Here is a 12,811-nt window from a genome sequence, read left to right on the forward strand (position 1 = left end):
TGGGCTAATGCTATGGAAGGCTCCTTAGCCACTCTGTCCTGTTCACTCTCCTGTGAGGATATTGTTGTTTCAGTTGTATCTGGATCTTTGTGACCCCATTTGGGGTTTTCTTGGCAAAGAGACTTGCCATTTCCTTCTCCAGCTCCTTTTACAGATGAGGCAACCGAGGCAAACAGGGTGAAGTGACTTGCCCAGGGTCACACAACTAGGAAGTATCTGAAGTTTGATTCTTATGAGGATATAACCTTATTCAAAAGGGACAGATTATAATATGAATGTATAAGTAGAGCCTATTATCAGACTGCATGCCCTCTTGGGGAGGAGAGGGAGGGGGAGAAAATTTAAAACTCAAAATCTTATGGAAGTGAATGTTGAAAACTAAAAATAAATAAATTAATTATTTTTTAAAAAAGAGACAGACTAGACAAAAGGGATGGTGGGAGAGTCCTAAATATTAAAAAGATGTGGAGAAATCTAGGAAGTAAACGCAGGAGAGCGCATTTGGATGAGGCCCAACAAAGGGAGAAGCAGGTGACACCACCACCATGAAATTATGCTTCAGGCCACTTGGGAGAGAAAATACAAAAGCAGAAGGATCCCAGGCTGATCTGGAGCTGTGCTCTAGGCTTGATAAGGAACTTTAACTGTCCAAACACCTCCTAGAGCTTTCTCTGCTTTGTCCAAAACCACTCTGGCTGCTCATTTCTGGCTTTGTGAGAACCATTTCATTATTCAAAAAGGTGGAGAAGCAGGGGAAAAATGATGAGGGGAGAGTTGGGATGGAACCCTGTACCCTAAATTTGGGGAAAGCAGATTTCAAAATGATTAGGAGAAAGGACTGGTAGAATTCCAAGGCCTAAACTTCTGCAGAGGATGTCAGCCCAAGAGGTATGATGGACTCGTGAAATCCTGAAAACATCAGTAGAAACAATTCTGATTAAGAGAAGAAACCAATGTGGCTACCTAGAGAACTTCATGTTCAACTTGGATTTGAAAAAGGCATGTGAAAGAGAGAGGGGCAGGGGTAAGCAGGCAGCGAAGGGCGGCTAAACAGAGAGGACTGCCAAAGGGTGCCAGGGTGTCTGGTAAGAATAGCATTGGGACCGCTAAAGCATCCAAAGAGCCAGGGCTGGTGACAAATGTCAAGGAGCACAAAAAGGCTGGTAAAAAGCCGGGGGTGGGTGGGAAAGAGCGAGCTCAAAGAAGGAAGAGAACAGCTCCTTGGGGTGGATAGGTCAATGATAAACAGACAAAGAATGCTGAACTATTTGACCCAATTTCACTTCTGTTCTCTCTACCAGGGAGAAAGATCTTTGGGTTAAAAAGGACAGAACAAAAATAGTTAACGGGAATTTAAAACCCAACATGTGAGAAGATGAGAAAACCTAGCTGACCCTCAATGACTTCCAGGTTACCAGGCCTGAGACAACCTACATCCTAGGTACTGAGATGTGAGCGCTGAACTATTTTCTGTGATTTTTTTTGAAAGATGAGAGAGGCAACAGAGATACCACAGGAATGGGGAAGAGAAAATGCCCCAATTTCCTAAAAAAGGGAAGGATTTATCCTTCTGCACACTAGTGGCCCATGAGCTCGGCTTCTATACTTGGCAAAATTCTTGACTGTATTATAAAGGGCTAACAACCACTTAGAAAAGGAACCCAGCAAGGCTTCACTGAGACTAGATTATGCCAAACTAACGATTTCCTTTTTTTTTGGGGGGGTAAGGGGGGAGTCAGGGTTATTTGACTTGTAGATTAAAGGAATGCTATGAACATGGCATATCTAGATTTCAACAAGAAGATGGAGAGATGTGGGCTCTATGAGAGCAGTTAGGTGGCTTTGGACTTGGCTGAATGATCAGGCCCAAAGGGTAATTGTGATAACTGCCTTCAAGTATTGAAAGGACTCATGGTGGGGAGAGCTTAGCCTTGTCCTGCCTGATCCTGGATGATACAAAACCAAGGAGTTGGAGTTGCTGAAGGTTAGATTTCAGTTTAATGGAAAAAAACATTTTCCAGCAACTGGAGCTGTCCAAAAAGAGGAATGGGCCACCTCAGGAGATACTGGGATAGCCCTCGCTGGATCCAGGCCTTCTTTGAAGTCTGTTCTAATATTGGCTGGGCTAGGTGACTTCTGAGTTCCTTCCAATTAATATTTCTGTGCTTCTTTGATGAGATCTCCAGCTAACTTTCTGGTTAGTTTATTGGGGTCCTATTGAGGTTGTGATGGATTTTCCCCCCCAGCTGGGAGCATTACTTCCTCAACTTTCTGCTGCTCCAAGGAACCCTGGCCCTTCAGCTTTTACCCACGCAAATAACACATACCCTATATTAACCAAGCTTTTACTTTGAAATCTTGTGGTATTTTCTATCAAGGGGAGGAAAAAACCTGAAAACCCTCTAATCTTATAGTCAGAGATAAGAAGGGAAGAGTAGCTCAGTTTTGTGAACTTGTTTCAAATGAGTAGCAGAGCAAGTCCTGGCATGAAATCTGCTGATTATTTGGAGGCCTTTGGAAAACTCCCCACTGTCAAAGCAGCTGGAGCCTCCAGTTTGGTGGGACTGGTTTTTTTCTCCCCATTTTTCTCCTCTTCTTCTTTATTGGAAGGGATGGCTCTCTGGGAGGGTGGGGAGAAGGATACACCAGAAAAGAGATGACATAAAACCAAAAGATATTGAGTTAAAAAAAATCAACATTGTTATTTGAGGTTAGTTAATAAAAATCATTTTAAAAATATGATTTATCAAGCATGGGCAGGGGTGGAGTGCTTCGGGAGTTTGCCAAATGGGTAAAGGGCCTGGATGAAGCAACTATTCTAAAGTCAGAAACTGATTTTTTTTCTTCCTCCTTTAAGGAAAGGACAGTTATCTTTTTGAAAGAAGAAAAACAATAATTTCCACAAACAGTCTAATTTTCATTATATTAATTTTAAAAGGGAAGGAACTGATCAATACAATAATCCAAAGGATTATTCCTTTCCAAAGGACTCATGATGAAAAATGCTAACAGACTGAAGTATAAATGTTCTTACTTTATTTTTCTGTAATATGGCTAGTATGGAAATGTTTTACATGGTTTCACATGTATCATTGCTTGCCTCTACAGTGGGTAGGAGAGGGGGTGGGAGGGAGAGAATTTGGAACTCAAAATTTTTTCAAATGTTAAATAAATAATAATAAAATAATAAACAATGTACATTTTATACAAATCATAGGCTGTGAAAAGCCTCATTAAGTACATTAAAAATCTCTGTTACTTACCATTTTCAGGCTTGGATCCCAATTCTTCCACAGAATGCATGCTGTGAATTTCAAATCCTTTAGGGTATTCTGATTTATCAATAGTTTTATTGCCCACATAGATGATATGCTGAACACAGTTGATGTCTACTAGTGCAGTCTATGAAAAGGAAAGAAACCTTGGCAAAATCCTGTCTCGGACATTTACTAACTCTGTGACCCTAGGCAAGTCACCCTCAATGAATCAGTTTCCCCATCTATAAAATGGGGATAATAATGAGAAGGTATGTGAAGTCTTTTGCAAACATTAAAGTCCCTGTTCACTGAATGTCTATGAGCCTCAGTTTCCCCATTTGAAAAATGGGGATGATAATAAAGAGATGTTATGTAAGATGCTTTGCACATATAAAAGCCCCTGTTGGTCACTATTTGTGACCTTGCACAAGTTACTTGACCTTTCAGCCTCCATTTTCTTACTTGTCAAATGGGGGAGTTGGAGCAGACAGTCTCTGGAGTCCTTCCTAGTGCTAAATCTGTATGTAAGCCTATAAATTGTACACTGAAAACTAAATCACCCAATATTGCCATTAGATAATTCTTATATTGTGATTTTGCTAATGTGACTGCTTTATTTCAATGCCATAAATCACAGCCCCTATGACTTACAATTGAGGATCTTTAAGAATTGCTGAGACCAAACACTTCAGTGTGGCCACACTAGCCAGGCTAGCCCTTTGGCACCGGCCAGAGTGGAGCCCAACCTAAAGCCTTTTACGTGGGTGCTGCCAGATCTGGGCTCATGGGCATAGCCTTTGAGAATACATGATTATTTAGTTCAGAAGGCATTGGAGTTAGGCTTCTGTGGAGGCAGATAATACCACCCAGAACAAAAACTGGGAAAGAATAAGTAGATTTCCCACTTACCTTAAGCTTACTTTCTAGAAGTTCAACACTAGTAATCAGATAGGATGCTTCAGATTCATTCAGCCCGTGGATTACGGCCTCTTTGCCAAGAGTTGCATATAGAGTTACAACTGATCAATAAACATAGGGGAAAAATAATCAACAATCAGAATGCTGTAAAGAAGGATCTTAATCATCAACAAACTTTTATAAAGTGCCAATCATGTGGAGGGAAATATTAAAGTTAGACAACACTTGCCTACCCTGTAGCTTTGGCAATGTCTGATATAAACTAAAATGTTCTCTAACAGTTGAGAGGGAATCTTACTATTGAATGGGGTGGGGGAGGGAGTATGTCAAGTTTCCTGAAGAAGGTAGCCATGTGTATTGGGCTTTAAAGGAAGAACAGGAATTCAACAGGTTAGAGGGCAAAGGAGGGCATTCCAAGTAAAGACTTGGAATAACATGAGAAAAGACGTAGAGGTGCCAAGACACAGGACACCGTTGGATGTACGTGTGAATCTACTTTACGCAAAGCACAGACACAGAAATAAAGCTCATAGAGAGTAGGGTGGGGCCAGATTATGGGGGGCCATGAACAACCAGACTGACGTGTATTGTAGCAGCAGTGAGAGGGACAAAACGGGGTTGGGGAAGGAAATGGAGATGGGAAGATGTGGGAGGCTACCGTAAGAGTTCAGTGAAGGGATGATGGTGCTAAGTGATAAGAAGGAATATCTTTTGTATGAAAATGTCCTTTTATTCCTATTTTATACAAATAAGTCACCTAGTTCATTTTGGACACAGAGACATTACAATGGAAGAAAGGTCTCAGGTGGAGAGAGCAGGGAAGAAAGGGAGAGGTATAGACCAGCTCACCAATGCTTAAGAAAGAATATCTTGCCCATGGTCTAACAGAAAGCATTAGATTGGGAGTCTAAAGGCCTGGGTTTGGAATCTTACTTGCAAGTCCCTGGATGCCTCTGGAGAAAGTCACACATCTGTATTGACTGGGGCTGCTACAAATTTGTTATCCTACCGCAACTTCTCTCTGCTACATGGCAATCCTTTTATTCTGCCTTGACTGATTCTGTGTTCCCCAGAGCAACTGTTCTAAATTCTCACCTACTTTACTGAGGAAAGAGGCCATGCATCACACATTCTCTCTTCTTCCCATTCTATATCTCAGAACTCCTATATGATCTCCATTCTCTCCTCCTTTGCTCCAATAGCTAATGAAGAGGCAGCCCTTTTCTTTAATAACAAAGGCAACCATCAGCTTATGCCTTTGGTCCCAAGGCCTCAAACATCCTCTGGAAGCTTGCCCCTTTGGTCAGCTCCTCTCTCTCATCTTCAGTCTTTCCTCATTGCCTGGTGTTTTCCTTGCCATTTATAACCATGTGCAGGTCTCCTCCATCCTCAAAAAACATTCATTTGACTCTGCCATCCCCCACCAAGCTAGCATCTCATATCTCTCCTCCATTTCGCAGCCAAATTTGTGGAAAAAGTTGCTTATACTCCTGGTCTCATTTCCTCATACTCTACACCCTCTGAAATCTGGCTTGTGACCCCACCACTCTATTGTAACTGCTCTCTCTAAGGTCAAGTTTTCAATCCCATGACCTTTCCTTAGGGAGGCCTCACTCTTTGTAATCTCTCTGCAGCTCTCGACTCTCTTGACCAACTCCCTTCTCCCCCTCAAGCTCTTTCCTCCCTTGGCTTTCTGTGAGACTACTCCTCTTCTGTCCCTTTAGTTAGGCTTCCTTAATCTCCTACTCATTAAATGTCTCACAAAGCTTTCCTCTCATATACATTAGATGTGTAGATATATATACAATACATATATGTGCACATGTATGCATATATACATACATATATAATTATGTATATATACACCTATATGTATAGGTGTATATATAAGATATTCCCTCTCTTGGTGGTCTTGTTAGCACCCATAGGTTCATTCACCTCTAAGAAGAAGATTCCCAAATCTATATATGCAGCCCTGATCTCATCCAGGAATTCCAATCCTTCATTACCAGCTGCCTGCTGTGCATCTCCACCAGAATGTCTCAGCATGTGAAATCAACATATCTAAAATGCACTCATTATCTTCTGCCTAGGTTTGTCCCTCCTCCAAACTCCCCTATTTCTGTTCAAGAATCTAGGATTCATCTAGTTAGCCAGGTTTGTAATATCTGAGATGATCCTTGACTCTTCAATTCCTAACAAGGCTCATATTCACTTGTCAGATCTTGTCAATTCTATCCCCACAGCTTCTCCTGCAACTGTCAGAAGAAGCTCCTGCAACTTCTCTACTCACACAGTCAACATTCTGGCCATCATTACCTCCCACCTGGGCTACTGCAATTGGTCGCCCTGCTTCCAGTCTCTCCTCTCCAAAATGGTCTTCCCATTGATGATGTCACTACAGCTGAAGTATATTACTTGCTGTTCCCTAAGATCAACATCTGTATCTCATGACTGGAATACCCTTCCTCCTCACCTCTGCCTCCTTCAAGATTCCACTCAGATATTGCCTCCTACAGGAAGACTTTCTCCATCCTCCTAGTTCTCAGTGCTCCTCAAACTATAATGGAGGTACTTATCTGTCTGCCTATTGGAAACGCCAGTAGAATGGAAGCTCATCAAGGCAGTGGCTGCTTTTTCTATTGTCACTGGGTCCTCAGCACATAGCACTGTGCTTTACACATAGTACATTTTAATATGCACTTGCTGAACTGGTGCTGAAGTCTCAGATGAGACAATAAAAGTGGAGTTGTTCTGCTGGCAAGGACAGAACACAAATGCCTAGCTGGGAGATTATAGGAAATTCTAGGAAAGTAGCTAGCTCCTCTTCTAGACACCAGGCCAGTGTATCAAAAGAGCTGCAAGGTGTGACTGCTGAGCCACAGAGAATGGGAGAGATGCCACAGAATTGGTACCACATGCTGTCTTGATTTTCAAAACTGGGAGTTGGGGGGGGGGAGAATGGAGTCTGCAGACTACAGGTCAGTGATTTCTGACAAAATTCTGGAATATCTTATTAAAGGGAAGGTTAGTGAACACCCAGGAAAGAATGAGTGTGATTGAATCAAGTACAGGTCAGGACAGACTAAGCTCTCATCCTTCGTTGACAGAGATACTAGACTTTTAGATTGCAGGATGGTTAGTTCAGCCAGACTTTTAACACTGCATGTGACAAAGATTCTCATGTTATTCTTGTGGACAAGGGGAAAGGTTGCCTAGAGTTACGAGTTCAGTGCATTTGAAACTAGTCATGATGCTGAGTCAGAGTAGAAACCTAAACTCTGATTTGTTTTCTCCCTTAGGCCTGTTGCTGGACCTGGAAAAAGGTGCAGACAACATGCTCGTCAAATGTGTGAGTGGCACAAGGCTGCCAGAGAGAAGGAAGTGCATTCTGGGCCACAGAGTCGGGATCCCAAAGGACCCAACTGCCAGGCTGGCTTAGCAAAGATGAAACTGAATAGCGGTAAATGTAAAGTTTTATACTTGGGCTCAAAACCACACCTACAAGAATATAAAACAGAGACATTGTGTCTAGGCAGTAGGCGTGGCATTTTTGTGGACCCCAGTAAGCTTGATACAAGTGTGATATGGCAGCCTTCTATTTAGAGAGGTGGCATGTCTCCTAGACAGGTTAGAGTCCCTACCCCCATTCTCTGCCTTGGGCAGAGAGCATTTGGAGAGTGGTGTTCAGCTCAGAGGACCACAATGCAAGAGAAACAACCAGAAAAAGGGTGTTGAGGCTGGTGAAAGGCCTCGTGTTCAAGCCATCTGAGGACTGGTTCAAGAAGTAGAGGAATTGGTAGACATTGCAGAGATGAAGATTTAGAAAATTTCCTAATAATTAGAGCTGCCTAAAAGGGGCAGCCAGGTGGCACAGTGCCAGGCCTGAAATCAGGAAAACCCAAGTTCAAATCCAGCCTCAGACACTAGCTATGTGACTCTGGGCAAGTCATTTAACCCTATTTGTCTCAGTTTCCTCATCTGTAAAATGAGCTGGAGAAGGAAATGGCAAAACCACTCCTGTATCTTTGCCAAGAAACCCCCCCAGAAAAGAGGATCACAAAGAGTTGAACATGACTGAAAAACAACTTAAAAAACAAAACAAAACAAAAAGAAGTGGACAGGGCTGTCAAGAGGCAGTGGGCTTTATATTCAACAGAAGTCTTTCAGCAAAGACTGAATGATCCCTTGTTAGTAATATTCTATATGGGATTCTCATTCACATATGAGTGGAAAAAGAGGCTGAGATTCCCCCCCCTCCTTTCCTCTCTCTCATCCCTCCCTCCTCATTCTGTGATTCTTCCTTCTCATTCATCTTCCCACATCCAGCCAACTGCCAAATCTTGTTGATTTGAACTCTGCTGTCTCTTGCATCCTCTCCTTTCTATCTATTCACAGAATCACCTCTACCATTCAGACCCTACTTATCTCTCACTGGACATTTTTTTTTAGCCAACTGGGGTTAACTGACTTGCCCAGGGTCACACAGCTACTAAGTGTCAAGTGTTTGGTCTGAGGCCAGATTTGAACTCAGGTCCTCCTGACTTCAGGGCTGGTGCTCTATCCACTGCACCACCTAGCCACCCATACTCACTGGGCAATTTTAATAGGCCCCCAACTGGCATCCCTGCCTCTAATCTTTCCCTTCTCCAACTCATCCTTTAAAGAGCTGCCCCAAAGAAGCTTCTTAATGCACAGACCATTCCCCTGCAGTGATACCCTTTTCATTTTCACTAAGCGTTTAGTAAGTGCCTACTATGTGCCAGTCACTGGGGATATAGAGATTAACATTCCCAGCTCTCTAAGCACTTAGAGATCTATTTAGGGGTGGGGGTAGGGATGGGCTGGGTGAGAAGCAGCATGTATGTAATACAGAAAATTCTGTTCTAAGGACTTTGCACGAGAAGGCCCTGGAAGTGGGGAGGGCAGGACAGGCCTTCTGCAAGGGATGCCAACTGAACTGAGCTTTGAGGGAAGCCAGGGACTCTAAAAGGTAGGGTCGAGTCAGAAAGGAGTACATGTCCAGCCCAGAGGAAAGTCTGTGCAGAGGCTAGCAAATGGAAGAAGACAGCTTAGAAAGCAGGTATTCCTGAGTATTTGAAAAGAACTCCTTTCTCTCCATGGTCAAGTTGTATTGCAATGCTTCATCAGAGGACACAGATGTCCCTGGGTTCTCAAACACTATGCCAAAAGACTGCAAACTCTGGCATGTCTTACCAAGCTAGAAATATCTGGGCTGCAGTCAAAGAGATAAGCTCTGAGGGCCTGTTGTCTGGGGCCCAATCTCACTAAGATCAGAAAGCTTCAGCAGCAGCAGTTGGACCACAAGTTGGCCACAAAAATATTCCGAGTTTTTGGATCACAACTTCTGAAGAACATTTACTAAAGCATGGAGTGGGGCATGACTGGCAGCCGGGCTACCAAAAACCCACTGAAGGAATTTATGATTAATTTATCAGCCCTCAATTTCACAGATGAAGGAAATTGAGGGGTCACTGTACAAACAAACGGGAGGAGCTCTGAATGTTTGAGAAAATGATTAAAGCCTCGTAAGCTTATTTATGGTATTTATTGACCAGTTCTCATGCTCTAGCTTATCTGCTCTAAATGGAGGGAGAAAGTTTGGGAACAGCTTCTGTGGAGACTGAGATAACCCGTTGGCTTGGCCTTGTAGCTTTCAAGAGTAAATTATTCATTGAAGGACCCTGCCTCACAGTTCCTACCTGCCATTAATTTATTCTGCATCCAGAATCTTAGAAATGTTAGCCTTACCCTTCAACTTCTCCCTCCATTTTTCTTCATGTCCCTCTGTACCTCTCCCTCACTCCCTTTTCCCCTCTCTTGCTCTTTCTTTATCTCATTCTTTCTTCCCTCTCTCATTCCCTCCTCTTCCCCTCCTTCCCCTCCTCACCCTCTCTTCCCTCTCCCTTGCCTTTTTCCCTCTCTTCTCCCCCCTCTACCTCCTTCCCTTCCTCCCCACCCCATTCTCCCCACCCCTATCTCTCTTCATCTCTACTGTTTTATAACTAAGAAATCCAGTTCTTCCCAGTGTCAGATGACTGAATGCTGCCAGTCCACATTCTCTGTCATTTTCCTTCTAGCTGACACCAGTGGGCTTGGCCCAGATGTGGTCTCCCCAGAGCAGTCCACCTTCTACCATTAGCCCTTTGGTATTGGCAAATCCATGAGGACTCCAGGTCAGTTCTGGTTCATGGATCTATTCCTTTTGGAAACTTAGTGGTGCTATCTGGTTCAGGAGTCAACTCCATGGCAGGTATTAGAAATACCTAACACAGGTAGGAATTATTACTTTTCTGTAATATAAACTAGCTATCACCAGAGAGTCATTTCATTTCTTATATGAATTGCAGAAAGATATTTTAAGGATCATAAAACTTTTTAAAAGATTTCCTACCTAATACATTTCATGTCAATTCAAGTTTTATTACATGTGTAAGATACATGTATGATGAACAATTGAGTATATTGAAGTCTTCTGAAAGATTCAAATAAAATCAACAAGCATTTATTAGTGCCTCCTATGTGCCAGGCCTGAAGCCAAGCTTCACAGAACAAATCCTTGCCCTCTGAATCCGTCAAAGGGCCACACTTGAGGACCCAGAAGGCCACATGTGGCCTTGAGGCCCCAGGTTCCCCACCCCTGTACCAGGCACTGTATAAAATTATCCAGAGTAGTTAACAAAACAAAAATTCTGTTCTGATTACAACTTGGTAAAAGGAATTCAGGAAAAGATTCCAAGCCAACTGAAAATACAGCTATAAATCATGACTTCAGTCATAAGAGTACTAGCTTCTTAGGGAATTCATAGATTCTTCAGTCAACAATTTAATGCTGTTAAATCCATATGATTTTGGAGAAAGAGAGGAATACATCAAACATAAATTGAAAGAAAGTACAATTAGGATGACTGATAAAATGATGTCTTTAAAAAAAGAGGCCAGAACACTCACGAGGAAAGTTATACTTAAAACAGGTCTGTGCTGCAATCATCCATTCTGCCCTGGTCTCACAGAAGATGGCAATTGTGCTCTTTGGTTTCAGGCCTAATGCAGTAAGTCCGTTGCCAAAATTATTCACTCTCTGGTTCACTTCGACATAGTTCATCCATTTATAGTTTCCTAGGATTAACTGTTGAAGCAAAACTCATATTGGCACAGCCATTCAGGCAAGCAAAATACAAAACAATTTCAAAGCGAGGAATATTAAAAACACCTTCAAGTTCAAATATAAACACTACGAACATTTCTAAAAGATCATGCAAGCTACTTTCTTTGGGTTACCAAAGGAGGGGGAATAAAATTCTGTAACAAAATACCAGCATACTTAAAGGTAAGGAAATGTCTTTTCCTCCAAGGGTGGGGGAACAATGCAAAAATCAGACTTGGTTGATGTGTGGACTCTGAATTTTCTGAATTGCTTTTCCCCACCCTCCTCCCTCTTTTCAAATTCTTTGTTGCAATGGATGACTCCCAGGGTTGGATATATTCATAAATGGAAGTGATATCAAAACAAAGGATACCAATAAAAATGAAAAGTTCTTACCTGCTTAAAAAAACTTGCCACCTACCTTTTACAATCACAAAATCTGAGTTTACCTTTTTAAACACTTTTCCATTTGGTTGCATTTCATTTTCTTCACTTAACAGCTCCCTGGTCCCAAGGCAATCCTTCTTCCCAAACTTAGCTACCGCATGATCGAACAATTTGTCCAGGGTGTCTGCTCCAGGGATGTCGATCACAGCTAGTGAGTCGAAGTGGGTGACAGAGCGATATGGACTTCCAGGCGTGTTTGAGGTGGGTTTAGCTTTTATTCGTTTTGCCATAGTGCTTTTCTTCTTGGCATTGGTAAAAAAATACCATGGAATAAATATAAGGGCACTGTATATGTATATTAACAAGTGGATAGGGAACAAAGTAATGGTAAGCACATCTAGCTTAAGTTTCATTGTGGAAAGACTTCTAAAAATGGTGTTTGTCTTTTGTTATTCTTTGGGTTTTGAGTGTTCTTTGAAGAAGGCAATAATGGAAGCAGCTATAGGAACAGCAGGATAGCCAAGGCAGTTCAATTTTAAAGTTATAGATAGAAGTTAGTAATCTTTGGAAGCCGACAATAAAATACACCTGTAGGTGAAGATGAGGACCAAGGCAGAGAGCAGGGAAAACAAAAATAAAAGAAAGTTAACAAGGTAACAGCACCATGAATTTCACCGCTTTAGTCCTTACCGACTCTATCTTATTATGAAACTCAACACAGAAAGCTGAAATAACTGGCATGAAAAAAGCATTCCATGTTTGTTCATTATTGTGAAGGGAAAAAAAAAGATTTTCTTAGACTAATTTCAACATTTTTCTTTCATTTTTTTCTAGGTTTTTAGGATACACCAATGTGTTTTAATCGTTCCATTTTGCAAGGTGGTGGAATAATCCTAAACAAAGATTTACATGAGTAAATATGGTTAAATATGGCAAAGGTCAGTTATTTGACTCAAATAATTGTGCTACAACCAGAACTGTTAAAACAGTCATAGATGTTGGATCCAAACAGAAAATTTCTATTCAAGGACTAGTGATACTTTTATGGACTGTTCTTTGAGGTGATTTTTCCTTATTTGTG

General features: G+C 41.8%; 1 protein-coding gene across 6 annotated transcripts in view; it reads right to left on the bottom strand.

Annotated features, from left to right (window-relative positions):
• Positions 1–12,811, bottom strand: part of ACSL4 (acyl-CoA synthetase long chain family member 4) — an 81,512-nt gene that overhangs the window by 29,821 nt on the left and 38,880 nt on the right. For 2 of the 6 annotated variants that reach the window (XM_020967210.2, XM_020967209.2), the window contains 4 exons: positions 11,793–12,318; positions 11,148–11,325; positions 4,167–4,276; positions 3,264–3,402 (listed from right to left, as the gene is read on the bottom strand). In XM_020967210.2, coding sequence (XP_020822869.1) covers positions 3,264–3,402; positions 4,167–4,276; positions 11,148–11,325; positions 11,793–12,143 — 778 coding nt within the window. In that variant the 5' untranslated portion in view covers positions 12,144–12,318. The remainder of the gene's footprint in view (positions 1–3,263; positions 3,403–4,166; positions 4,277–11,147; positions 11,326–11,792; positions 12,319–12,811) is intronic. The other 4 variants (XM_020967214.2, XM_020967213.2, XM_020967212.2 and 1 more) reach the window with 2 other exon arrangements.

The sequence above is a fragment of the Phascolarctos cinereus genome, unplaced genomic scaffold (assembly GCF_003287225.1).
Source record: "Phascolarctos cinereus isolate Bilbo 61053 unplaced genomic scaffold, phaCin_HiC Scaffold_8;HRSCAF=390, whole genome shotgun sequence".
Taxonomy (NCBI): Eukaryota; Metazoa; Chordata; class Mammalia; order Diprotodontia; family Phascolarctidae; genus Phascolarctos; species Phascolarctos cinereus.